The sequence below is a fragment of the Homarus americanus genome, unplaced genomic scaffold (assembly GCF_018991925.1).
Source record: "Homarus americanus isolate GMGI-L3 unplaced genomic scaffold, GMGI_Hamer_2.0 scaffold52806, whole genome shotgun sequence".
Taxonomy (NCBI): domain Eukaryota; kingdom Metazoa; phylum Arthropoda; class Malacostraca; order Decapoda; family Nephropidae; genus Homarus; species Homarus americanus.
In genome coordinates this window covers 10,858,966-10,884,270 of record NW_024720773.1, presented here as the reverse complement: position 1 = coordinate 10,884,270, position 25,305 = coordinate 10,858,966, and the positions used below count along the sequence as shown (strand labels likewise).

Below are 25,305 nucleotides of genomic sequence, written 5' to 3'. Positions count from 1 at the left end.
TAATGATAATGCACCGTGATATTTATAGCTTACTGCGGGTGTGTGAACGTTTGTCTGCCTCCCCCCAATCTTCCACACCGTTAGTTACTGTAGCCATTTCCCACACTACACAGGTCCGTCACCTTAGCGGGGCGCCCCGGCTGATAGAACCATCTCCAGAATTAAGTATATTCACTTTACAGCAACAAAAATCCCATGGAAATATTCACTTTATATGAACGGTTTCCTGTACGTAATTTGCAAGTTTTATTTTTTTATTTTTTTTACTTTCGGGTGTTAGTCGTGTGTGTGTGTGTGTGTGTGTTTGTGTGTGTGTGTGTGTGTGTGGTGTTATGTATTGTTCTTTAATTCCCCCAGGTGTTACGTTTTGGTTGTTACCGAGAAAGCTTTTTATACAGTTATTTAAATATAATGCTTTATTTCCCTTATCTACTATTGTATATCTTCTCTTTATTTTTAGGTATTCGGTAATAGTCAAAGATAATTATACACACAAAATCGTTACCACAACCCCACTCTTAGAAACATGACGTTACTAAACACAATCCTGACCGACTGTGTTATCTGGTCTCATGTCTATGTCATCGGTCAGGTTGGTTAAAAAAAATCTTAATTGACCAAAAATAATTATCTAGAAAAAGAAAAAAAAAACATTTGAGTGGAATTCTGATTATATCTGGTTCAGGTCTATCCCCTTAAGGTTATACAGTAGCTCGGGCTAGGGAAGGAGTAGGGCTAGGCTAGGCTGGGATAGAATGTGAAGACGAGCCGCGTTTCACCTGGCGGGACTCTCTAATTAACTTACCCGTGGAGAGAGAGAACCGACTTCCGTTTTGACAAAAAAAAAACTTAAGTCCTGATTTTCTCCATAGATGACATATATAGATAGATTAAATAAATATAAAACTCATCAGAGCTATTTGAAGTGATGGCTAATTTCATTAAGCTACAGTCTGTTATGTCTCCTGGTTATTATGAAAAACAACCTAACACAGTGTACAGTAGACGGCAATAGTGAAGCGTCCCCAACGTCTGACACGCAAACCTGAAATTTAAGCTCCAGTTTGTTTACAGTTTTTAGAGGAAGGTGAAGAAATGCGAGCCAGCAGCGTACACGGTAGTGATGAGGGTCCATCTGTATGACACGCAACGTCCAGACAAACACATACGCAACATCTCCACTCGCTACAGTCTTGGAATGGTGTCAAGAGAAATACACAACCAAGCCAAGTCCTTTAGTGATGATGACATGTAGCACGCGAGAAGGCCATAACAGGGAGAACACATTACCTGACTGAACAACTTTACTTCTTCATCACACCTCACACACATGCGCGCAGAAAAGTAGCGCACACTTCCTCGCAACATCTTTTTCTCTCGGTGATTCTTGTGAAAAACTAAAGTGACTAGTGCAAGTGTTAGATGTCACACAGAGTTGAGACATTTGTGAATATCATTTTTGTGCTGAATAATAACAGATATCGATAGAAAATGTGAAAATATTGAGTCACTACGTGTTATTTCCACTTGCTGAATATTGTGTCAGATTTCACCAAACGTCGAGGGAAAGTTGTCTCTATAGTGATTGTTGTTGACTTGATTTGTGGTGAAAATAACAGAGATTAATATAAAAATAGGTCGTAAATATTCGCTCACATTCACTGTTATGATAACCCTACAGTCGTTCGTGAACATTACTAAATTTCAAGAGAGATATCAGTTTTTTTTCAGCTGATGGCCATTTTATAAGCAACTTAATGTTTTTTTCTAGTCACAACAACCATCGACCCACCTTTTTCCAATTAGACGCGTCCTCACATCTCCAAAAGGACAAGGAGGGCATTGAGTATACCAGCCTCTGAGAACCTCTGTCAGGCCTAAGGATGAGACGGTCACCCTCCACCACACTAGTTAATTATAGCTAAAAAATAATAGTGGTCAAAACTGGTCAAACATGTCCTTAGAACACCGCCTTGACCATACATCTACGGAGCACCCAGCAGCCACACTGTGATTGGTTGAAATGTGTGACGTTATGATATCAAAATATAAACTCGGGATTCTTACGACTTAAAGGTTAGAGTTAATTAAGGTTCGTGTACACTGCTTTAGAAACAATGATAACGTCACCAGCTGCGACCAATCACAGCCCGACTCACCAAGCGCCCTCAACCCAGGGACGAGTGAGGCAATGAGAAAAACACACACACACACACACTGGTATGCAAGACAAAAGACAAGAGTTTCCCATTGTTCTGTGTTAAGAATGATTGACTAACACCACTTCAATGTAGACGAGAGCAATTGAGTTTACAGGTTATTGAGTAAGTGTCTGTCTACCTAAATGGTGGTATTTATAAACTAATAGACGGGGTGAATTAATATGAAGTGCGTGGGTGTGGTGATGGAAGGTGGAGATGAGGGAGGGTGGGTGGGGTGAGGGAGGGAGAGGAAGGAGTGATGGTAGGATAGCCATAAGCGAGGACACAGGGTTGGGGAGGGAGGGGAGGAGAGGGCCTGGTTATAGGCAACGTCCACACGCCTCCCTACAACCACGCCTCCCCACAACCACGCTTCCCCTTCCCTAACAACAACACTATACCACTCCTACCTCCCAACAACAACACACCCACAAGCACTATACAACTCTCCTAACAACTATGCCCCCTTAAGACCTATTACAACTCGCACGACACAATCCCAGACCCAACACTCGACCCACGCCACCTTGAAGCTTCACCGAGCAACAGTTTCCACAGAGATGAACCCATGCGAGGTGAAGAAATAGCCTCCACTAATAAGTACAGTATCCTCGATGGTCAAGATGGCGCCACTCCATTAGAGGGGGACGACAAACTGACCCACGATGGAGCAGGGAGTGTGAGGAAGGAGCAGGGAGTGTGAGGGAGGTAACAGGGAGTGTGAGGGAGGAGCAGGGAGTGTGAGGGAGGTAACAGGGAGTGTGAGGGAGGAGCAGGGAGTGAGGGAGGTAACAGGGAGTGTGAGGAAGGAGCAGGGAGTGATAGAGGGAGCAGAGAGTGTGAGGAAGGAGCAGGGAGTGTGAGGGAGGTAACAGGGAGTGTGAGGGAGGTAACAGGGAGTGTGAGGAGGAAGCAGGGAGTGTGAGGAAGGTAGCAAGGAACATTATATCACAATGTGGAGGCGTACAATTAATAGGCATGTATACACGTCTACGAGGACAAATTAGCTTACGTATATAAACTAAAAGAAGGACTTGAGAAGGAGAAGGAAGCACAAAGAGAAGGACAAGGAGAATTACAAAGAAGAAGAGGAGGAAGAGTAGAAGTTAAGTCCACACACTATACACAAAAAAAAAATCTTATTCACTAACGTTCAACAAATATTTCCTGTCATAAAGTGATCACTATTTACATAATCCCTAAAGCGGTTGAGAGTCGATCTACGCCCAACTTACATTCACCATCCTCAAGGTTTCATCAAATTCCTCCATATTTTGATTTTTTTTGTCTCCCGAAGGATAATTCTAGGGGCGTTTTTGTAACTTAGACACCACCCTATGCGTCTCCTTGTCCTATGTTGTCTCTATGTCTCTCTACCCTATGTTGTCTCTATGTCTCTCTTTAATCCATGTTGTGTCTCTAACCCATGCTGTGTCTGCCTCTCATTGTGTTTCTCCAATCACGTTACCCTCCATCACCAAGAATCTGTACACGTGAAGTCAATAAGAAACAATAACGAGAATGACCAGCTCTCGACCAAACCGGAACTAGAACATAAGGTTACAAACAGATACTGATGATAATTATGATATTGGAAATGTCAATTGAAATTACACCTTTAATCCATTTAAATATTAATAACAATAATAATAACACTAATAATAATAATAGCTCCATAAACAGCTTCAAGTATTTCTTATAACGGGGTTAATCAAGCAGCCTTAACTTAGGTAGTCTCTTTGTAATTTCGATGCCGTTTTGTCAGCATCCAAATGTCGCATCCCAAGTGAGGCAAATGCGTCTTCACATCAGCAGCCAGGAGGAAAACTTACCGTGCGAGCCTGAGAGTCCTATTTACGTAGATCATTTCCTGGAGACTCATTGAAATTACCGACTTGGCCTAGATTAGAGGAAGTAGTGGTGGAAGAGGTAGTGGTAGCTAGTGGCAGGGGAAATGAGTGCGTGTGGTGGTTAGTGGCTGTTCGTAGTAGTGGTGGAGGTCAGAGGCAATGAGTGACGGTAGCTGTACTGTGCTGGAAGTTAATAGTGCTGCCAGGAGAAGTTGTGGTAGAGGCTGTAGACGAGACGGCCGCCACCTGCCTACTTAACCTATCATGATGGCCTAGACCTAGAGACGTGTTTTATATTCTGCCTCACTTAATCAGTTGTAGTTTTTTTTTTCTTGTCTACAATATAAATTTCTCAGACGACCAAGAAATATAACAGATGAGAAATTTTGTCATGGACGATACAGTTTGACTAGTTACCTGTTATATTCTCAGTGGTAAAAAAACGCGTCATTTTGTCTTATATTTTGTTAAAGAAAACATATATTTTACCTCCCTATTCTTAACTATGTAGGGGTCTACTTTCTTATCATATCCTTACTTACAAGACAGTTTTTTGAAGTCAGAATCGTGTTTGTAAAGTATGATTATATTGTTGTTCATAATTATGTAAGCATTTTACATAACAACGACTACAAGCAAAGAAACGTTAGAAAAATATTAGTACATGGATGGACCCAAAAATCAGTGTCCCAACTACTCAATATCTTTACGTTGAGAGAAAATTATATGGGATAAATTTCAACGTTTAAATGTCCGTGTACAGGCTCAAAATTAAGCACGGACACACTATAAACCTCTCCTGTACATTAATTCTAAAAACACACATACAGTAAACTTCTCCTGTACACAAACAGTATGGTGTTAACTCTAAACTGCAATGTGACTCCTTACTCCTTCGAAACTGTGACGTGACCGCGTGTGTTGGGGAAGGAAATACCTACGTGTTTTCTCGGACTGCAACATGGGTGATTTAGTGTACACAAATACACACAAGCGTACTATAACATAAAGTACCTAGGAAGTGATGGAGTGCACACAAGGTTCTGGGAAAGGCTGGGAGGAATATCTGGGAGGGAGGTTGAATATCTGGGAGAGGCTGGGAAGGAGATTGGGCATCTGGGAGAGGCTGAGAAAGAGGTTCAGTGTCTGGGAGGGAGGTTGAGTTATGTGGGCCACAGCTCCACACGTCGACATGCTCACCTCAATATCAATGCGGTCCACGTTGATGTACTGCCAGTTATCTGTGCCGAAGGCGATGGCGAGCAGCGCCACCGACACTACGGCACATATCGTCGCTAAGGAAAGCGTTATGGCCGAACAAGGCATTATTATTTTCAATCGAACGTTTATGAAAAAAAAGATAACTGAATTAAAAATCACCAAGGAGCGTCCCCACCCTCACTGCACAACCACACACAGGGAACTGACTCAAACAGTCGGACTGCCTTGCGAGTTGTGAACCAGCCGCACCTGTCCGCCAGAGGCTGAGCTATGAAAGGATGGTTGGGAACTTAACGCATCTATTTCTTCTTGCCTCGTGTCTCGAGATAATACATTTGGACTTTGCATTGTTCATTATTTTGGAATAATGTCTTCCAATACGAATCATCTATTCATTCTATCGTTTTACGGGTTTTCATTAAATTTCTTAGCATATCTTGGAGACAACTCCCTCCGTCCTGCACAGCTCATAACCCTCGGCCTGAGGCGACTGACCAAAACATTCTTCAGATGTGAACAATCTCAAAGAAAACGGGATGTAACTTTTATCAGGAACTTTTATATTTGTAGATGTAAACAACTGGACTTCTTTCCGCTACTGACTATGATCAAACAATCTTATGCATGTTGAGTCATTCTTCCTTCGTTTTTCCATCAGTCAACAGAAAGAGCTGAATGCACAGGCGTAGAGCTTTCGTCCAGAACACAAGTAAGCTAAGTAAAAAATTTTGATGTTTAATCAGTTTAAAACCATCATACAAATTCACACTGATTCAACACACTCACACACACACACAATGCAGGCATACAACAGCAATCAACACCATTTCCTTTCAAACCAAGACAAATCTAATAAGAATGCATTTATACATTTATTTCCTCTTGGGGGGTTTACACTTCAATTGTAAAAAATATTCCTTCACGTATTATGGAGTTGTGAGTCTTCTTAACAACCTTTCATTCAGTTTTGTTAATCCAGGAACCTGCCAGGAACTTTAAGACATTATGAGATGTACACATGAGAGATGCCGTGGTAGACCAGGAAGCTACCTTTGTAAACTTAATTTATGTACTAATATGAGTTTTTATTTTCCTACTAAGTCAGTAGTTTAACAGAGATTTCGGTAAATATTTAGAAGTTGCCAACACCTATTTATATATTGAGTCTTATATAGAAAGAAAGAGAAAAACTAAAAATAGTTTATTCTGACGTGTTTTCGTCGGAAATGTTTATTTTTCGAGTATTTTATCCGATATAATTCCAAGCAGTATTACTTGTTAAAAGTGGGCAGAGCTTTGAGATAGAGGTTAAATGCGAGGTAATAAAAAACACTAAACAAACCTTTGAAAACCTGACTTCACGTTTCCTAACCTTTAAGAATCCAAGACTAAAAAGTTTATCTTCTTCATGTTTTCGGTGTTTAGTATATGAGGTATTATTTTTTTGTTTTTAGTATGTGTTGGTGTTGTTTTCGGTGTTTAGTTGAGGAGGAAGTGATTCTTAAACATTCTTACAGGTTATGAAACGTCAGGTTTACAAAGGTTTGATTGGTGGTTCTGTTTAAGTATTTTTACCCCACATTTTCCCTCTACTTCAAAGCCCTGCCTACTTTGAACAACTAGTATAGTGGGTAATTTTATCAGTTAAAATACTCTTAAAATATAAATTGCCAACGGAAACATTATAGAATCAATTATTTTGATCTATTTTTTCTCTTGCTCCCTATATATGACTCAATATAGAAGTAGGTGTTGGCAACTTCTTAATATTAACCGAGATTTCTTTAATAAAAAGGCGGTGTGTCGGCAATATATAAAAATGCACAGATATAAAAAATACAGAAGCCTAATAATTTTCAGTTAAACTCCAAATTTTCTTATTCTGTAAGAATTAAAAACTTTCTAAACAAATACTGTACAGAGTACCTATAAAAAGTTGTCAGGGAAACGTCCTTCTTGTTGTCAGATTTGATTGTAGTAAATAGGTGGATACCTAAGTAACCTTTTTTTAAGTAACTAAATTTTAACATTAATACTTAACTATACAGTGTACTGTATATGTAAATTATGAACCAAATTTATTCTGTTTTATGGCGTATAAATCTTTATTGAAGCAGTGCGTGGTGATTAATCCATACCTGTCACAAGCGGGATACCAGAGGGTAGTGTATTGGGCCCACTGGTGTTTGTTTGTTTCATAAATGACATGCTTGATGTTGTACACTCCTCCATACAAATGTTTGCGGATGACGCCAAATTATTTCAGAAAATCAAGAACCTAGTGGACTGTGAAGAACTGCAGAAGGATCTCTGTGAGCTCCAAGAATGGTCAAAGAAATGGCTGCTCAGATTCAATGTCACGAAGTGTAAGAGGATCCACCTGAGGCAAACCAACTATAAGGAGGCGTATCATATGTCCCAACGGGATGGAGAAACTGCACTATTTGAGACAATGTGAGAAGAACCTAGGTGTGTATGTTGACAATGAACTGAAGTTCTCAGGCCATTGCGAGAAGGTAAATCAGGCAAATAAATTATTAGGTCTTATACGAAGGTCGTTCAGAAATCTAGACGGTCCGTCCCTCGTAACGATCTTCAAGAGTGAAGTGCTTCCCCGTCTGGAGTACTGTCACCCCGTCTGGTCCCCGAGATATGCTAGGGACTCTCAGTTGGTTGAAAATGTTCAAAGGAGGGCCACCAGACTGGTGCTTACACTCTGGCACCTCAACTACCCCGAGAGATTGGAGCGCCTGAACTTGCCTAGCTTATACTACAGACGGGCAAGGGGCGACCTAATTGAGGTGTATAAGCATCTCAAGGGGCACTACTCAGTCGAGTGTCCTTACCTGGAGCTGGCGGACGCTCACCCCACAAGGGGTCACAGCTCAAGATTGAAGAAGTCGCAGGTCCAGAAAACTGTGAGGGCAAACCTTTTCGGAGTGAGAGTTGTGAACTCTTGGAACAATCTGCCAGAAAGTGTTGTGATGGCACCGAGTGTGAGCTCTTTCAAGACAAGACTTGACCAACACTGGAGCAGGTTCAGGTACATTCAGGAGCCGGTGCATGCCCGGTACTTGCAAACAATGCGTAACAGAGACGTGACCGATTGCCCAAGCGGTTAACAAACCGATCAGCTTGAAGAGGATAAAAGAAAAATACACATAACCTGTATTGTATTGAGGTTAGAGAATTCTTGTGTGATTGTGATTCTAATCATTATATTGAACTCAAAACATAAAGAGAGAGAGAGAGAATGTGTACAACACAGTACAATATACAGTTAGTGTATTGTGTATCTGTTCCCTGGACTATGAGAAAACTTAAAGGAGACATACCTGTATTTGAAAACCACATATATGTACATTTAAATAGTTTAATAAGTTTAAACATGACTATTTATAACATTACACAACAGTTTCTGTGATATATTAAAGTATTAGAGCATACAACTAGTAAAAAATAATTTATCAATTAACTAACAAAAATATTTTCCAATTAAAATTAATGATGCAGTACAGCTTGTCCAGCAGAGTATTAATGTAATGAAATAGTTTTTTATAATACAAAAATATATATAAATTTTATCAAGACTTTCTGTCAAGTAAAAAAAATCATTGGAAGCATAAAGTCAGGCACGATTATTAAGGCATATATATTGGTTCACAAGACCTGGAGTATAATAACAAGAAGGAACTACACACAACTAACTATTAATGCACATCTAAAAGTCCCATAAAGATTTGTTTCAGTGTAAAACATTTTCACTCGTAGATGCACAGGATCCTAAAAATGAACTGACATGGTTTATATCATCTCAGAGTCTAGAGTTTGAAAATTCCACTTAGTTAAAATTAAACAAAGAGAATTTGGTTTCATCACAACATAAGGCTAGTACAGTTTGATGACGGCTGGGTTATATGATGATACATTTCTCCATAAATAAATCTAATACAGATAGTACTGTATAATGTGTCACACAGTTGAAGAGGTACACACAATGTCCTGAGTATACATATCTATCCCGCACAAGAGAAATATATCTATATGTCTTTAATTTACAATAAAATTTCCTAATTATATATTCTTCAAACATATTTCTATGACATCCTCCATTTCTTAAGATTTAGTCACATTTTTCAGTTTCAACGTAAACTGATAATTCTCACCCCATAGGTTTATATTCTTTGTTTGTACTATATAAAAAACAATATACACATGCTACGTTTTCACATTAAGGCTGAAGATTAAATATGTAGACGGCTTCTAAAAATACGAGCTACTTTACCTGCCCTGTCTCTTTTTATACTTGTCTAGCTCTTCACTCCCCTATAACTTCCCCCTTTCTATGAGGTTTCTGTTCTCTTTGACCCATTTCACATGAAGATGGAGGAGGAATAAAGGTAACAGATGCAATAATCTAAATATGTCTTCACCAAGTTTTTCCTTATTGGCTTACCAGTGATGGGCTCTTTCAACATTCTCTGGTTTATCTTTTGCTACATTTGTTACAGTGAGCCATTAAATTGCATTGAAGAAAGCAGAGTACTTTGTATATCTCTTATAAGATTAATAAATATAATTATCAACTTGTTATATGACTCACAGCTTATGTATAAAAATCACAAAAATAGAAGTACAGGAAAAATTGAGAGATTAACTTTTGGTGAGTAAATGAAAAATTCTATCACAGGAATTTTGAACAATTTGTAAGAGGAAAATATAAGTTAGCCTCAGGTATCAATGGAAGACCTAACATGAGAGTATAACCAATATTGGAACTGAGCTGGTATGACTCAAGGCACTGGCCACCCTTCCATTGGAGGATTTTTATTTCTGCATCATGCTGTACATAACACAACTCGGAGCTCTGCTCTCCAATCTCAAATCCTTACTTATCTTCATTTTCCCAAATTCTTTGCTAATATTTCTCACTTTTTTATTCATCTTTCTCTCTTAATTCTCATGTATATTTACTGAAGAAACATCCAATTTGTTCTCATATCTTGTGATAAATATGAGGCAATAGCTCCATTTTCACAATTATTGGTACAGGTATAGTATAGTACTGTACTGCCATATAGAACTGCTCAGCACAGGATAAGAGAAGTACTGGTGGGTCTGAATAGTGTGCAGGTAACTACCATCTGATATAATGGGGGAAAAGTCTATTTGTATAAACCTCCTACACATAGATATATAACCTGGAGAAATTTAGTGAAAAGTGACTAGATTTGGTTGAGATTCTATGGCTATTAACATAAAAGCTTAATTCACATAAAGTAAACAGTTATTAAGTTCACATGGGATATTTAACTTCACTTATGTTAAGATCATCGTCAGAGTCCCAAGAGCTTATCACTTCTTTCCTGCTGCTCGTGATAACTTTGGGTTGTCTCTGGGAAATTACGTCAACTGCATCTACAGACCCCCACAGACTAGTTCCGACAGTATTGGAAGAGTCACTCACACTTTGTAGATTCTGCTGACTTCCATAAGAGTTTTGATTAATTCTAGAATATTCTAAACCTCCAGGACTATCTGGACTAGTACCAGGTAGAGCAGTGCTACTCATGACATCCACTGCTCCTGCAAGTTGGGATTTCTTGCGGCCACTCAACTGAAGTTCAATGGATCGTGTGAGGTTAGACACCAATTGTCCAGATGGTTTTTTAAGTTTAATTGTTTGAGATTCATCCAAGTCCCAGCTGTTGACTGTACTGTTGTGTAAATTAGCCGATATTACCGAGGTGTTCAAACTGTCAGTTCTTTTTGGCGGAGGTTCCTTTTTAAAGTTTTCATACTCGGGTTCAGAGTCCCATTCAGATCCACTTATATCCTCAACTTCTCCATAGGTTTTGTTATCGAAATAGTTACCCTGTTTTGGTCGTGTTCCTGATCCTGCTCCTAAGGGTTTATCCTCAAACAAGTTCCTGGATACAGATTTTGAGGTCTCATTGTGAATTTCTATCTGAGCATTACTCGAGTCTTTTGATTCACTCTCTGTTGTGCTATCATCGTCTTCAGCTTCAGTCTTTTCTCCCTGGTTATCAGAGACTATGCTCGTTCCAGAAATGACCTTGACATCATCATTTGATTTAGGATTAGTGTGAAATATATCTTTAACACCAGATTTCACAGACTCACTAGTTTTTGACATTGAAGAGGAAAAAGCTCGTGATTGCTCTTTAACTTTTGACTGAACATTTTTTACCATTCTTGAGAGCATACCAGACTGTTTTTCTTTACTTTCACTTTTAATTGTTTCTGACAGTGGCTGAATTCCAGATACATCTTCAACATTATCAATCTTGTCGTCAACCTTTGCTCTAACTTCATTCTCTAATCTTTTCCTTAAATCCAGGAAATGATCATACTTTTCCTCGTACTTTCTCCGTTCCTTCCTCAGACGAGATAAGCAAGAAGTCAAAACATCTGTCTTGATGCCACGTGTTGATTGATCTAACCCAAGAGATGACAGTTTAAGAGCAAGAACACCTGATGTTGCCTCCCGCATTTGATTCCATAAATGTGGATTACTTCTCAACAGGTTATCTAGATTTATAGAATCGGATGATACATCATCTTCAGAGTAACTCTTGTCATCTTCACAAGATTCAGAAGAAGACTGTTCAGATTTTAAGTCACCTTCCTTCTGATTATTTGGTTTTGGATCTTCATCTTCCCCTTCTGTACTTGAGCTACTAATGTTAAGCGGTTTCACCTTCAGGTTATTTTGATTCCATCGTGACGTCTCTGTTTCACTGTCTGATTCTAACTCACTCTCTGAATCTTCAGTATCCATTCGCTGCAGATACGGCTCAATTTTAGTTTTAGTACGAGTCAATGTGGGTGAATCCTCAAGCTGATTTTGAGTCATGGTTGATGGCTTGGTAGCTCTGTTTGGTGTTGGTGGTTTTTTAATAGTTGGGGTTTTGGGAGAAGGTGGAGGCTTCTGAGATACAACAGCCACTGCAGCTTCTTTGTGAGCTATGTCCTTCATCATCTCTCTTAGTTTGACCTTTTCAGATTCAAGGGCTGCCCCATAATCCTTCTGCAATGATGCCTGCAACTCTTTCAAAGAATGCTTGTGACTTCTCCTCTGCTCACCTAACTGTCTCTTGAGAGCCTGTATTTCCTCTGATAGTCCATCCACAGCATCTGTACTTCTTATTTCCTCAACTCTATCATTCTTGGCTTGACGTTGGATCTGTGCTTGAAGAAAGGTAATTTCTTCCTCTTGCTTTTTTATAAGTTCTACAAATCTCTCACCATCAAATGAAGTTTTATCGCTACCAACAGTTTTAAGCTGAGAGATCTGTTCACTGAGTTTCTCTAGCTGGGTTTCATAGCTTCTCTCCATGTGTTTCTTTTCCTCCCAAGCTTTCTTTACTTCTTCTCGTCTTTTCTCATTTTCTACTTCTAAAGAACCCTTCTGCTCCTCCATTTCTCTCAGTATCCTCATAAAATTTTCATTCATCATATTGAATTTTTTCTCAATTTCACATAATCTAAATGAATCAACATCATTGACATTTGAATATGCTGTAGCATGTGTAGACTGAGGGGAGGACACATTATTTAGGGGTAACTCTTGGTGTTTAGTTTCTGAAGCTACAGGCGGAGCCTCACATGGGCCTGATACAGTTGAGGGCACCTGGAAAACCTGTGGGAGGGTCACAGAGCTGGCTTGATTTGGGTGTTTCCGCCACAAGTGAGACTGAAGGAAGTCTTGGCCCCGAAAAGCTTTAGGGCACAAGGGGCACTTGAGAGACTGGAATATTCCATTAGCAAGTGCATAAGAGTTAATACACTTGACAGTTTCACGCATACTTCTGTTTGTTATCTTCATTTTCTTGGCTTCTTCAACCTGCTGCAGTAATTTTGCTTTCACCTGCAGAGAAAAGAAAATGATTAGCCTATCTTGGATTGTATTTTGTAATTTCTTTGAAAAACTCAGAGATGGAGAGGTGTGGTGTGGAAACCTGGGTTGTTATAACACCTGAAGACAATGGAAGATAAAGTATGGAAAGCACGGAAAATGGACATAAAATTATGATGATTATGAAGACAGTTAAATCACAGGATATCATCAACCAAACCGTGGGACAAGAAACTCCACCAAATCATGTACTGCACCATAGTTTTGGTTTGTGATAGAAAAAAGGGCTAATAAATCAAGACTGAGTCCTGGGTGATGAAAAATACCAAATCATTTTACGTATATAGAATGTTAGCAAAGTCTTCAAGGTAGGAGGAAATGGTGAATACAAGATTATGTAATATTAATACAGTACAGTATTGTGTAGAGTATATTTAAAAGATCTATATCACACTATTATACAGGAAGAAAAAATATTTACCTCCTGATATTTTTCTGTAAGTTGCAAAACCTCTTCTTGGGATTGTTGAAGTTGAGTTTCTATAAATTCCTGAGAGAGAAAAAGGTACTGAATTATGAGCTGGGCCAAGCGGAACATCTTGAGAAGGCTGCGTTGGCCTCCAGTAGTTCCAACATCAAACTCTGCCTCAGCGTCACAGAAAGTAACGTGTGATAAATTGTCTTGCAGAACCTCCATGCTGCATCCTGATGACAATTCATGAAGGTCTATTGAAGCTAGTTTGTGCCAGTCCACCCTCTCACGCCGCTGGGAGGGGAACTCTACAGCAGAAGGCAAGGCTGCAGCCCCACCGGGTGATATTGCCCCAAATGTTGTCCTCATTGTTAATGACTTGAGATGGTTCTCTAAGATGAATATGCCTCAGACATCATCTGGAAGAGAATACAGTACAGTACAGTAGAAGATATTTAAACAATTAAGCCCTTTTACATATTTTCTTCCTAAGGTATTTGATTAAAAAAGAGAATTTTACCATCAAGATCTGTCCTAAAATTAACTGTCCACTTGAAAATTACAAAATACTTTTCATTCATTTATGCTATGGTTCCAACAGCTGTCATGTATAGTACAGTTCATATTACACAATCACCCAAATCAAAGATGTTACAATTTCCAGAAATTTCAATCAGAAAGTGGTATCTGGAAACGACCAGACACGCTGTATTTTTGCTTTTATTTTTTTTATTTTGGAGTGGATCATAATTTTGTAAAATAGCAACAGAAATTAAATAATAAATGCTTAAACAGTTTTTCGTAAGGATAGTGTAAGAACAAATAATGTAGTTAAAATTTTAGCAAACATATAGTATTTTGAAACGAAATAATGATATACAGTAGAGTGCCAGATTATCGATCAGGGACATTCAGGAATAATTTGTGGAGATCTGTTTAACCTTAGCTAACCTGATCTTAAATAATGTACTATACAGTACTTCCATCTTAAGACAGGTATGGTAAGTTGGTTTGTCTTATCTCCGGTAATTCATACACAGTAATGTGGTAATTGCTGGAAGTATATTTGTGTCCGGAACAGCTGCAAGAAATGGTTTTTATATACACACTCAAAATGTTTTCAACGGGATGCTGCGTGTAGACATAAAATTAGTGTTCAAGATGAAAAAGTTCCCCAAATTAAAGGTAAAGGTGAAGAGAACAGTTAACACCCGAACGCCTTAAAATATCTCATTCAAATTTTCCACTATTTGTTTTGTTAATGATACCGAGTAATAAAATATAAACGACAATATTTTACTATTTTTTTTTCTTTTTAGCCCGTCACTTGATCATAAGCTACATGTTAGTGGGTACAGCATAATGGGGGTAGACATGGCAGATAATTCACATCTCTACAGGCTTTGTAGGCGAAGAAATAAATTATTTACCGGTACCGTAATTATGGCGCTGTCGAATCTCCCGTGGCGACCAAGTTTTGGTTCACGTCTACTACACAGGAGTGTCGGCGATCTTCGTTTATCTGTCAGGAAACAAGTGAGAGTCTCAATGGGTGTGTTTAATTAATATATATATTGGATTACATTCGCTACCACCAGAAAATTTTACGTATTTATTTATTAATTTTTCACTATATGTTCTAATCATTATGGTATTTTAAAAGAGGTGACTTTACTAGGCCATAATAGAACCTGACCTAACCAACCAAAGAGACCTACCTAACCTTACCTACCTAACCTTACCTACCTTCCTGAGGACACCCCCGCCATATTAAACAGAAAGTACTTATTTTGATATCTGGTACCAATGAAAGAAAATTTGTTGAAGAAGGTTCTAATAGTTCTATGCATTGTCGTTTCGATTTTCTTAGCATCACCCAAACAACATCTGTAAATTTGGTAGAATTCCATGAAGTACTTGTGGTGCTAAGTGTCTCCACCATTACCAAATGAAAAAAAAATTACAGTTCCACATCACCTGTTACAATTTTCCTACCTAACCTAACCAAGTGACCTTACATGATACACGTATATTATGCTGTAAGTTTAAGAGTACACGATCTGGGTCTTGAGCTAACTAATGACCATTAATACTTCTTCCTCCTCAAAAAGAGTAAAAAGTGAATATACAATGATAACGGAGTGTTATCAAGAAGGTGAATATACTCACTGGACTGTAAATTCAACGTGTTGTTATAGTTCTACAGGACAAATGATGATGATGATGTTGAAACATTTTGAAAATCACGACATAATGGCATACACTACCACCAAGCTAGTGGTTGTTGAGAATATACCACGAACATCACCACTAACGCACTATTTTATTTTCAAAGCACATAGACCAAATATAACCTAATTGAAACTACATTAGATGGAATATATTATTTAATCGTACCTTATATTAGGGTTGTTTGCTTTGATTAAAAAGGGGAATTAATTTTAAGATTTAGTGCGTGGTACTTCCTTAACATAAACTATCTATCTTTGTTTGTATTTATAAAGTTTGGAATCCATGGCGACCAGTCACCACACCTTTGATAAGTGAACCTTTTTATATTATTTTATCAGATAATCGAAAATAATATATATATAGTGCCAATGTAAGCTTGTATGACGAATTTAATTAGTATCTACAGTTTATGAGCACTTTTGAAATGTAAAATATTATATTTATTATATCTTAAGGCAGCAATATCTAACCTAACCTAACTTAACCTAACATATTTTGCACTTTAACTCGGGGAATTTTGTCGTAATTTACACTTTAACTGATGAGTTTTTGTTCAGGGGTCTTTCTTCCTAGGGGGATTTTTTCGGAGTCATGACGTCACGAACGGTTGAATCCCGAACGCAGTTGAGAATCCGGATTACTGTATTTGTCAACACCAGTCATGACAGCCTCCAGCCGCCCCTACTGAGTCAACTGAAGGTGGAACTGAATTTACTCACTGCCAGGAGACTAAAACACAGACGTACACCTAACAGCTATTTAATGGAAGGTAAGTGTCAGGCTGTCAAATGCTAAGATTAAGGCTATTATTGACCTCCTTCAGTGTGGACCCAACTGACTGACGGGATAATATGGGAAATATCTTTATAACTTTAAAATCAAGGGAGGGGACCTATCTTTATCAGTTAGAATTTGTTTATATTTTAACGACAGACGTCCGGTTAACTAGTTACTGAAGAAAAAATATCTATTAGAAAATTTATATCTTGCCTCATGAATAAACCAAATTTGATGGATAAATTGTACTTCTAGTTGGTTATAGTCCAGACCAGTTGTATGCCTTAAATATCTACTGTACAAAATTTCACCAAAGAATATAGTTGCTTTCTTCTTGAAATAGATGACAAATGCATGAGCAGCAGCTAACCCACGCAAGCATGGTAAAGTACCGTAAAGCGTTGATTGTGATGTTTAAATGTCTTCAATGTGATGTCAGTCTCGTTAATTTTTTTTCACATTGTGGGGAGAGGGGGGGGAGGAAGATTAAATTTTATCAAAGTAATATACGTACTGTATATATTTTTTCATGTTTTGTAAATGTTTGTTTCTCATATTACAGAGTTTGGGTTGGTGTACTACACACTGGTGGTGCCTCTATCACTGCCAGTTATCCTCCTCCTGCTCTACATGAGATGGCTTGGCTGGGAGTTATATACAAACAACTAGAAAATTAATGGATACTTTTGTGACATGGCAATAAACTTTGTGGATTTTCTGATGTGTTTCAGCTCAAAGGCATAGACATGAATACAGTATAACACAATTTTATTTTATTGCTCAATGAAGATTTAAAGACTTACTTAGTCCAAGAATCACGTATTTACATACATTGGCCGCTTTGTGTGATCTCTGGTAGTAATGGCGGACCACATAACAGCATCAGCCCTTGACAAAAATGCAACAATAGCAAGTGTGACACTGGCCCATGGTCAGCCGGTGCCTCTGGCTTTTGAACGTTTATCACTTCCTAAAGTAAGGCTTCATAAGACTATTGCTAGAAGATCTGTCCATATTCCTTTGTCTACTACTTCACTGCCAGAAGGCTTGGATAATATTGAATCACCAGTGGCCACGCTCGTCTCGACAAATAATTGTCATGTGTCTCCGATATCAACCCATGTAAATAACTTAGTAATAAAAGGAAAGTGTGAGTCATCTGGACATTCTCCTGAATGTAGAGTACCAGGTAGAACTGCAGGTGAAGGTGGATGCCTTCAAGGGAACCTGAACCATTCCTCTCACACTCCTGAAGGGTCTGTTAATGAGACCTCAAGTGTATTAACCTCAATTACCAGCAGTGGCAGGGTAGAGTCTAATGCCATTGTCCTTGGTGAAGACATGGCAGGTTGTGTGGTGGTAGATCTGCAATGTAACATGGTAGTTCAGGAACATCCAACAGTTCAGGCTCCTCCAGAACCATACCTAGTAGATGAACAACTTCTCGTTCAGGTCACTCAGGAGCAGGAACCAGGACACACACAAACCAGTGAACCAACAAACAATTCAATAATATATGATGGAGGTGCTGCCTATGTGAAAGAACCTAAAGATAAATCTATATTTGATGTTGCCAAGAAAAATTCGTCGAGAAGGCTTGAAGAAAAAAAATGTGAGAGTAAAGTAAATGGTAAATGTAGTGATGGGGTGAAAACTCAGTCAAATTTTGAATCAAGATGGAATTTTCGTGAAGTTCTTGTGAAATCAGAGTGTCCCTTGATTACTGAAGCATCACAAGATGCCATTACTCAAAAAGACGAAAGTGAAACAGAAGATTTTGCCAGGCCAAGAAGGAAATCGGCCAAAAAAGCAAGACTAAGATGGAAGAATATTCATGATGTTGATAATATTGGGAAAATTAGCATAAAGAGGCCAAGACACTCACATTTCCTCCCAAGAGAAAAACACGTAAATAAAATAGAAAACCCCTTGGTAAGTTGTATGGTAATGAAAAGCTTAATATTTTCCCTTGATCTTTACTTTCATTATTCATAGTATAGTAGTGGTTAGACAATTTGTATATCACTCAGTATACAGTTCAGTCTTCTGTCCATCAACAGTAGACAAACAAACCTTTATATTCAGTTATTGTTATTCTTATATATGTTATGTACTAACACATTTTTCTTCATTTTTTAACTATTGTACATACTGTATAGAATTCACTCCCATCAATACTCCGCCGTGCTTTCAATCACTCGTGTCTTCATTTTTACTCATTCTTGCCTTTCCCTATTTACCCAAAGTCTTATCTATTTCCCTGTCTCCCTTTTATATTTCCCAGACCTATCACACTGTTTCCCTTATTAGTTTTCATTAGTGTCTCTCTCTCTCTCTCTCTGGTGGTAGGCATTTACAGTAACCCCTCACTCATACACATCTTTTAACCTAACAGAATATGTAGTCCTTTATACAGTTCCACATTTTATCACTCGGCAGAAAACCCACACCTTAAACTCTTATTCTTTCAGACACTCCTAATTATACCTCTCATGTGCATCCCACTCATCACTTCTTTGTCTTTCAGTGTTGTTGAAGGTCCTTTTTATTATTTCTTTTTATATCTAACAATGAGATAGGATGGGGGGGGGGGGGTTACTTGTTAGTTACCCTCGGATTTATCTTTTCGTTTTTGTTAGTTTAGAATTTTGGAAATGTATATTGTAGAAGAAATACATTAATTTTAAGAAATCATATTTGATTGTAGGAAGATAAACTTTTGTCTTCCCTTTTACTAATTACTGATGACTACACTCCAGGAACCTTTGGTTAACGATGAAGTGGTTGAAGATCTACCAGTGTGGGCTGAGCGACTCACATCCGTGCAGGTGCTAGATAATAAGTGGGTAGTGGGTGTGGCATCCTCCAGTGCAATACTTCATCAGACTTTGGAAGGACATTCTCGATGTGTTCTCTGTGACTATATAAAAAGGTATTTGTGGTAAATTTGGTAATGATTTTAAGGGTTTTCATATAGGGATTTGTATGTTTGTGTGTGTGTCTATGTGTAAAGAAAATGTTTTATGTTTGACTATGGATATAAAAATTCAGGTGTGTTGGGGAGGTATAGCTCTTCGGGACACACTGGCTCCTCAGTTCAAGAAGTATTCCTTGGTTCAGGTTTTCCTGGTTAATTTGTAGTCCCAATGACACTTTATTTGACTATTTTCTACACACACACACACACACATGTACGTAACTAAAGCATTATTGTACTAAATTTGAAATCTGGATATAAACTTAAGTAAACAGGAGAGATTTTACTTTCTAAATATTTGTAATCCAAGATATGAATACAATACTGTACTATATCCAATAATTCCTCATTATAAAAGGATAATACAACATTGATTTATTAAAGGCTTTCATGTAACTGTGTGTTGGTAAAGTAGCTTCTCATATTCTAACAAACATGTAAAGAATTTTAGGGTGTGGTTGTTTGACACTAATGGATGGTAAACGATTTTTAAATAATTTATTATTATGTATTTCCTTTTCAACAGCCATCCAAGTAGCCTGCAGCAGCGTCATCTCACGAGGTCACAAGCGAGCCGTATAATGTGGCACCACCAGCGGATCAAGTTTGACGGAGTACCTTTTACAATTCTCTCATCTGATGACCTTAAGTGTGCCTTTGGGATGAATTATAAAATTAAGGTAAATTAAAACTAGGGAAAAATCTCCATGTAAATAAAGGAGAACTTCTTGAGCACAGTATGCCTGTCCTTTTGATTTTAATGTAATGATCTTAGAGTTTTTGTGTGGCTTTTAGATGAAGGAGGAGAGGTTGTGTACTGTATAAAGCCTAGTGCTGTACTAGGTATGGTCTCAGCCTTCATTCTTACAAAACTTTATATTCATGGTCCTGTTAACAATAAATCGTGTATTTGTCTTAACAGTAAGTTAATTGTTGTTAGGTTCTTGTTTTCTGTACAGCATTTAACATTCTTTACTAAGCACATCTTGAATTTATAGTTATGGAAGCTGAATAAGACAATTTTCTCTGTACTCTACAAGGTACTGTATTTAGCTTGTGTGCATGTTTGTGAAAAATACATACGAGTCATCCATAATTATTTTAAAGCTTAGCCTTTTGGTACACATACAAGAAGCAGCAGTCTGTGTCCAGGGCTGTGCAGTGTTGAGTAGTTTATGAGAATTAAATTATACAGACATTGCTGTAGAGTGATTATGAGTTATATGAATTGTTGGGTAAATCAGTTGGATACCTGAGGTTTTTATAGAGGAATGGGAATAATATAGTAAAACACATAACTTTTTTATCATGTTTAACCATTAATGATAATATGAGGTATCACTGTACAGTAGTTTGGATAAGCAGGTACAGCATAACACAGGTCTTAATATGAGATAATTATTTACTTTGTTTATTTGTAGAGAAAAGGTACAGAGAGAACAACAGTAGAAAATAAACAACAAGCAGAGGAGGATTTTGAACAGGAGGAAAGAACTGACGAAGATAAAGATGACTTGGAAACAAGAAAATTGAACAAAAACAAGGTTAAAGAAGGAGAGATGAGGGACAATATGCCCAAGAAGCGATACAAAGATGTTACTTTTACCTCTTGTACTGCGAGAATCACCGTCAAGGTTATTGTCAAGTGAGTATTGTACATTACATCATTGTCTTTATAAATGTATTTGAATCACCTGAAAACTAGGTACCTCATCTTATTTGATGCAATGATAAAACTCCCTAACACTACCTGAGGGGGGTTAGGCTAGGCTAGCATTAGGGTGTTTAAGTATCAGGTGAAATATGCAGAGATGTGTAAACTTCGTGTGATCCTATTATTTCTTCAAAAGTTGCTGCTGATGAATGAAAGGAGAGAGAGGGAGAGAAAGTCCAAGAAGCAATTGGAAAGATGCGATGAGGGAGGCACTAGATTGTAGGCAATTGGAGATCCAGGAAACAATGTGTGTGTGTGAGAGAGACTGTGACAAGGTTGTATGATGTGACTGGGATAAACTGGATAGATGTCTTATGGCAGCAATATAGAGACTGTTTTTCTGCTCTTGATTTTATCTTCCCAACACTAATATAGACAAGGATTTTAAGTGGGTAAAAAAATGAATTACTTTGGTGGTTTTTAATTACAGCATTATATCTTATAGGTACCCAGGCTATGCAGTTCCTTATAATGCAATGCCTACAGAGAGGAAGGTGATGCTGAAAGCTCTCCGGAGAGACATGAGTCAAGGGTCAGTTTTGGAGAAGGAGGAACTTTACCATGTAACTTTGCCCTTAAGCTCTGTCCACAATCATCCACTACAAGGGCGATCAAGAGGCATTCATCCCTCTGTAACTAGTAAAATTAAGGAACTTGTAAGTAAAGGCATCACTGCTCCTAAGGTTATAAAGCGTATTTTGGACACTCATGTTAAAGAGCAGCACGATGGAGACATGGTGGTTCCACAACTTGATGACAGGGCATATTATCCTCGCCTGAAGGATATTGCTAATCTTGTCTATACTCAGTGTAAGAAAATGGGAATATCAGCCAAACGGAAAGTCTCCAATGATCAGACCTCCTTTGAAACAAATCAGAGAAGGAAGAGAAAACACAGAAGAACTAGATCTGATGGTGAGAATGAGATAGTGTGTTCTGATAATGTAATGTCAGATAGTGTGCCTCTGCAGGCCTCAACCTTGCAGGAAGCTGTGCAAACATTTTGTACTGACGAGCCAGACAGAGGAAGTTTGAGTGGTCTGGAAGGGCGAGAGTGTATCTCTGCTGATGTTGTACCCAGGGATGGATCTGGAGAGGTCGCAAGCCTAGCAGAGATGGTGCGGGGACAGTTGGATACAATACGTAGCCTTACATATTCTCTTCATGAGGTAGGTGGCCTTCAGGAGATGTATCAGTCACTTCAGGTCATATTAAACCAGTACATGACAAATCAGCACCACACCTTACAAGAAGGAATAACTGAAGCCCCTGCTGCCACTGCCTTCATCATACAGGATTCAATGGTAGATTCACTACCTTCATCAGCTTCACCTGCTCAGGGTGTGTCAGAGTCGACAGCAGAGCACCTTGTGATCTCAGAAAGAGATGGAAATGGATCTGTGATAACTAGTAAACCCAGAACTACGCAGAATATAGGGAGTCAACATGTGCGACAGTTGAGACCACCTGTTGCACTCCAGTGCTTGACTACCAGCATGGTCCCATCACTAGCAATGTCACAGCTTCCAAGATCAACCAGTCAGAATCCTCATCAAGCTCACACGCACATTGTCACATCAGTCCCTCACAGTGGAAATACTCCAGCAACAGCTACCATACCAACACCCACCTACCAGACACTGGGACCAGCCACACAAGATGGCTCTCCAGCCCCTGTTCACTTATCACTTCCTCCATACTTTTATTATGTACAGGAAGTCACTGTTCCAGAGTCCAGCCAAAATTGGACATATACTACTTCATCATGAACTTGTGATTACCATGGTTTCAGATAAAATGTGTAAATAGACAGGATAATCTACAACGACTCTGAGTGATGCAATGAATACATATATGTTCAAGATTGAACTAATGTCAAATAAATAATTTCTCACTTGCGAGATAAATAACTATTTTACTCCAGGAACAGTTTGAATCACTGGGCCAGATGTTAGTTAAATGTTGATTTGTTTGGTGGTCAGTTTGTACAGTACCTTGTAGTTATAAAAGTTGTATGATCAAGGTTTAACATTTAGTTTTTATATTTTATTTCATTGTGTATTGTATTGTGTCTTTTGTTTTACTGTTTAATGTTTGATAGATAAGAGAGTAATACATAGTACTTGTCATGATCATGGAAGGTGTGTTTAGTATGGTGGGGGACACGTTTTTCATTTAGATTGCTACAAGGTTATGGAGAGTGATGAAGGAAAATCAGATAGATATGTGAGACTTTTTTGTTGAATGGGAATATCATAGGATTCACAGCAGAATTCATTTGTTATGGCAGCAGGAATGAATGAACAACAAGACCTTAAAGAAGAGTGAATAAAAATTATGCATAAACTTAAAAAGGTAGTTAGGTGTTGTTTCATCCAGTGACAATTTAGAATGTGTGTTAATGCAAAGGTAATTCACTGTTGAAGATTGTACAAACGTCTTTCATCATCATCATTGTTGTTTCAGTTCTATCATTATCAGTGGCGTGTCGTGAGAAAATGCTAGGGTAAGCAAATGACGCTTTCTTACTTGTAAAGTCACGAGATCTAAAAGAATTCTTTAGTAGATCTACAGTGATCTCACAAGTAAGAAAGCGTCATTTGCTTACCCTAGCATTTTTCTCACGACACGCCACTGATCATTATCATTGTTATAGCAATAAGAATGAACTAGTGAGTGACAATGAATGAAGGGAAATTCTGGGTGTGTTTAAGCAATTTACTTTGAGGACACTGCTCTTTCAAAATAAGGAGTAACAGCACTTTGGAGGTAAAACAATATATATAGTTGTTCATTTTCTAATGCCACCTTGACCTTTGTCGTAAAGTTATTTAATTTTAGATGTAATATGTTTACCATAATTTTGTATAATTTGTGACATTTTAGTGTATAAACTAAAGAGAATTTGGTTCTTGTATGTGTCTACCCATTTTACTTATAATTTCTTATGTACAGTATACCTGTACTGTAGATACAAGTTAAGGGCATGAGTAAGTATGTGTACAGTATAGGTACAGTATTAACTAGTTGTCTTATCCTTATGCTGCCATTTCCATATGTGTCTTGCATAACTCAAAGTTACTTCCCTCTTGCTTTGAGTTTTCTATACCCCTTAATCTACTCCATACCAAGGCGGGAAGGAAGTAGAAATAGGTATGTAGACAGGTGAATATATCGTTGTTGAAAAAAGTGATGCTTGTGAAACTTTGGCAATATGTTTGTCTTTGGCTAAGTGACAGCTTCCCGCACCAGGTTCACCTTAGGGTAAGGGATGGGTGGTATGTTATGTTTGTGAGTTGTTTAGCATAATATTTTTCATCCAGTGATAATAACTGAAGAATCCCTGACTTTACTATTCACAGATCATGATAGGAAGTGAAATACATTACCGGCTAACTCATTATATTTGTTACCAGTAGGTTATTGATGTGATGATTTATATGCAAAGCAAATTCTCACCTCTAGAATTATCTGGTCTTTCTTTAGGCTTTAAAATATTTTAATTAAAATCCCACATCAGGGCTGTTATTACGCCAAAGTAGCTCTCATTTATCTCTCTGGCTATCTAAACATTGATCTCATTTTGACCAAGCCATGTGATCATGGTGAAGTAGTGGAAGCGACGAGTCAGCTTTTGGGATAGTCTTATTGTATAGAGAAAATATGGCCCTGTAAAAATCACTAAGTTTTGTATTAAATTTAAGATGTAAAGTTAATACATTGCTCTGTTTATGAATGTAGCAGTGTTAAATGAGACTCGGGCTGATTACACCTCAAATGAGGAGGAAATCGCCATAGATGATGCAGTGAATGGAGTACATAGTATTATGCACGGGGCTGTTGACTGTAAAGTTGGAATGGTTGGTAAATGAAGAGGATTTATGTAGAAGTTTAATGACTCAACTTAATATTGAATTGGTATGAAGTACAGTATTGTAACCTTAATTATTGTTGAGGCTCAGGGTTCAATTAGCAAGTACTG

General features: G+C 38.1%; 3 protein-coding genes across 5 annotated transcripts in view; 1 reads left to right on the top strand and 2 right to left on the bottom strand.

The window, feature by feature from the left end:
* LOC121861078 overlaps positions 1 to 5,492 on the bottom strand; it is a 74,065-nt gene extending 68,573 nt beyond the window's left edge. The window contains 1 exon segment of the mRNA XM_042358624.1: positions 5,252 to 5,492. Within this exon segment, the coding sequence (XP_042214558.1) occupies positions 5,252 to 5,377 (126 nt within the window). The 5' untranslated portion in view covers positions 5,378 to 5,492.
* A 3,182-nt stretch (positions 5,493 to 8,674) lies between these two features.
* LOC121861077 (zinc finger protein DZIP1-like) lies at positions 8,675 to 15,906 on the bottom strand. 3 transcript variants are annotated; one of them, XM_042358622.1, is made up of 4 exons: positions 15,793 to 15,906; positions 15,054 to 15,145; positions 13,633 to 14,042; positions 8,675 to 13,163 (listed from the first exon to the last, which is right to left on the bottom strand). In XM_042358622.1, the coding sequence occupies exons 3-4, from the start codon at positions 13,990 to 13,992 to the stop codon at positions 10,569 to 10,571; spliced, it is 2,955 nt and encodes a 984-aa protein (XP_042214556.1). In that variant the 5' UTR covers positions 13,993 to 14,042; positions 15,054 to 15,145; positions 15,793 to 15,906; the 3' UTR covers positions 8,675 to 10,568. The 3 variants fall into 3 exon arrangements, with proteins under 3 accessions (XP_042214556.1, XP_042214554.1, XP_042214555.1); XM_042358620.1 differs by having other exon boundaries at positions 15,060 to 15,145; XM_042358621.1 differs by lacking the exon at positions 15,054 to 15,145 and having other exon boundaries at positions 15,793 to 15,886.
* Positions 15,907 to 16,395: 489 nt separating this feature from the next.
* Positions 16,396 to 23,878, top strand: LOC121861076. Its single transcript, XM_042358619.1, has 6 exons — positions 16,396 to 16,624; positions 17,195 to 18,564; positions 19,392 to 19,564; positions 20,136 to 20,289; positions 21,031 to 21,254; positions 21,769 to 23,878. Exons 2-6 carry the CDS (start codon positions 17,494 to 17,496, stop codon positions 23,090 to 23,092), a joined length of 2,946 nt encoding a protein of 981 aa, XP_042214553.1. The 5' UTR covers positions 16,396 to 16,624; positions 17,195 to 17,493; the 3' UTR covers positions 23,093 to 23,878.
* Positions 23,879 to 25,305: the final 1,427 nt, after the last annotated feature.

Coding starts and splice junctions, on each gene's coding strand:
- LOC121861077 (XM_042358622.1), bottom strand. CDS start 13,992: ATGAGGACAACATTTGGGGCAATATCACCCGGTGGGGCTGCAGCCTTG. Junction 13,164..13,632: donor TTACAGAAAAATATCAGGAG/GTAAATATTTTT, acceptor TTTTCTCTGCAG/GTGAAAGCAAAATTACTGCA.
- LOC121861076 (XM_042358619.1), top strand. CDS start 17,494: ATGGCGGACCACATAACAGCATCAGCCCTTGACAAAAATGCAACAATA. Junction 19,565..20,135: donor CTCTGTGACTATATAAAAAG/GTATTTGTGGTA, acceptor CCTTTTCAACAG/CCATCCAAGTAGCCTGCAGC. Junction 20,290..21,030: donor GGATGAATTATAAAATTAAG/GTAAATTAAAAC, acceptor GTTTATTTGTAG/AGAAAAGGTACAGAGAGAAC.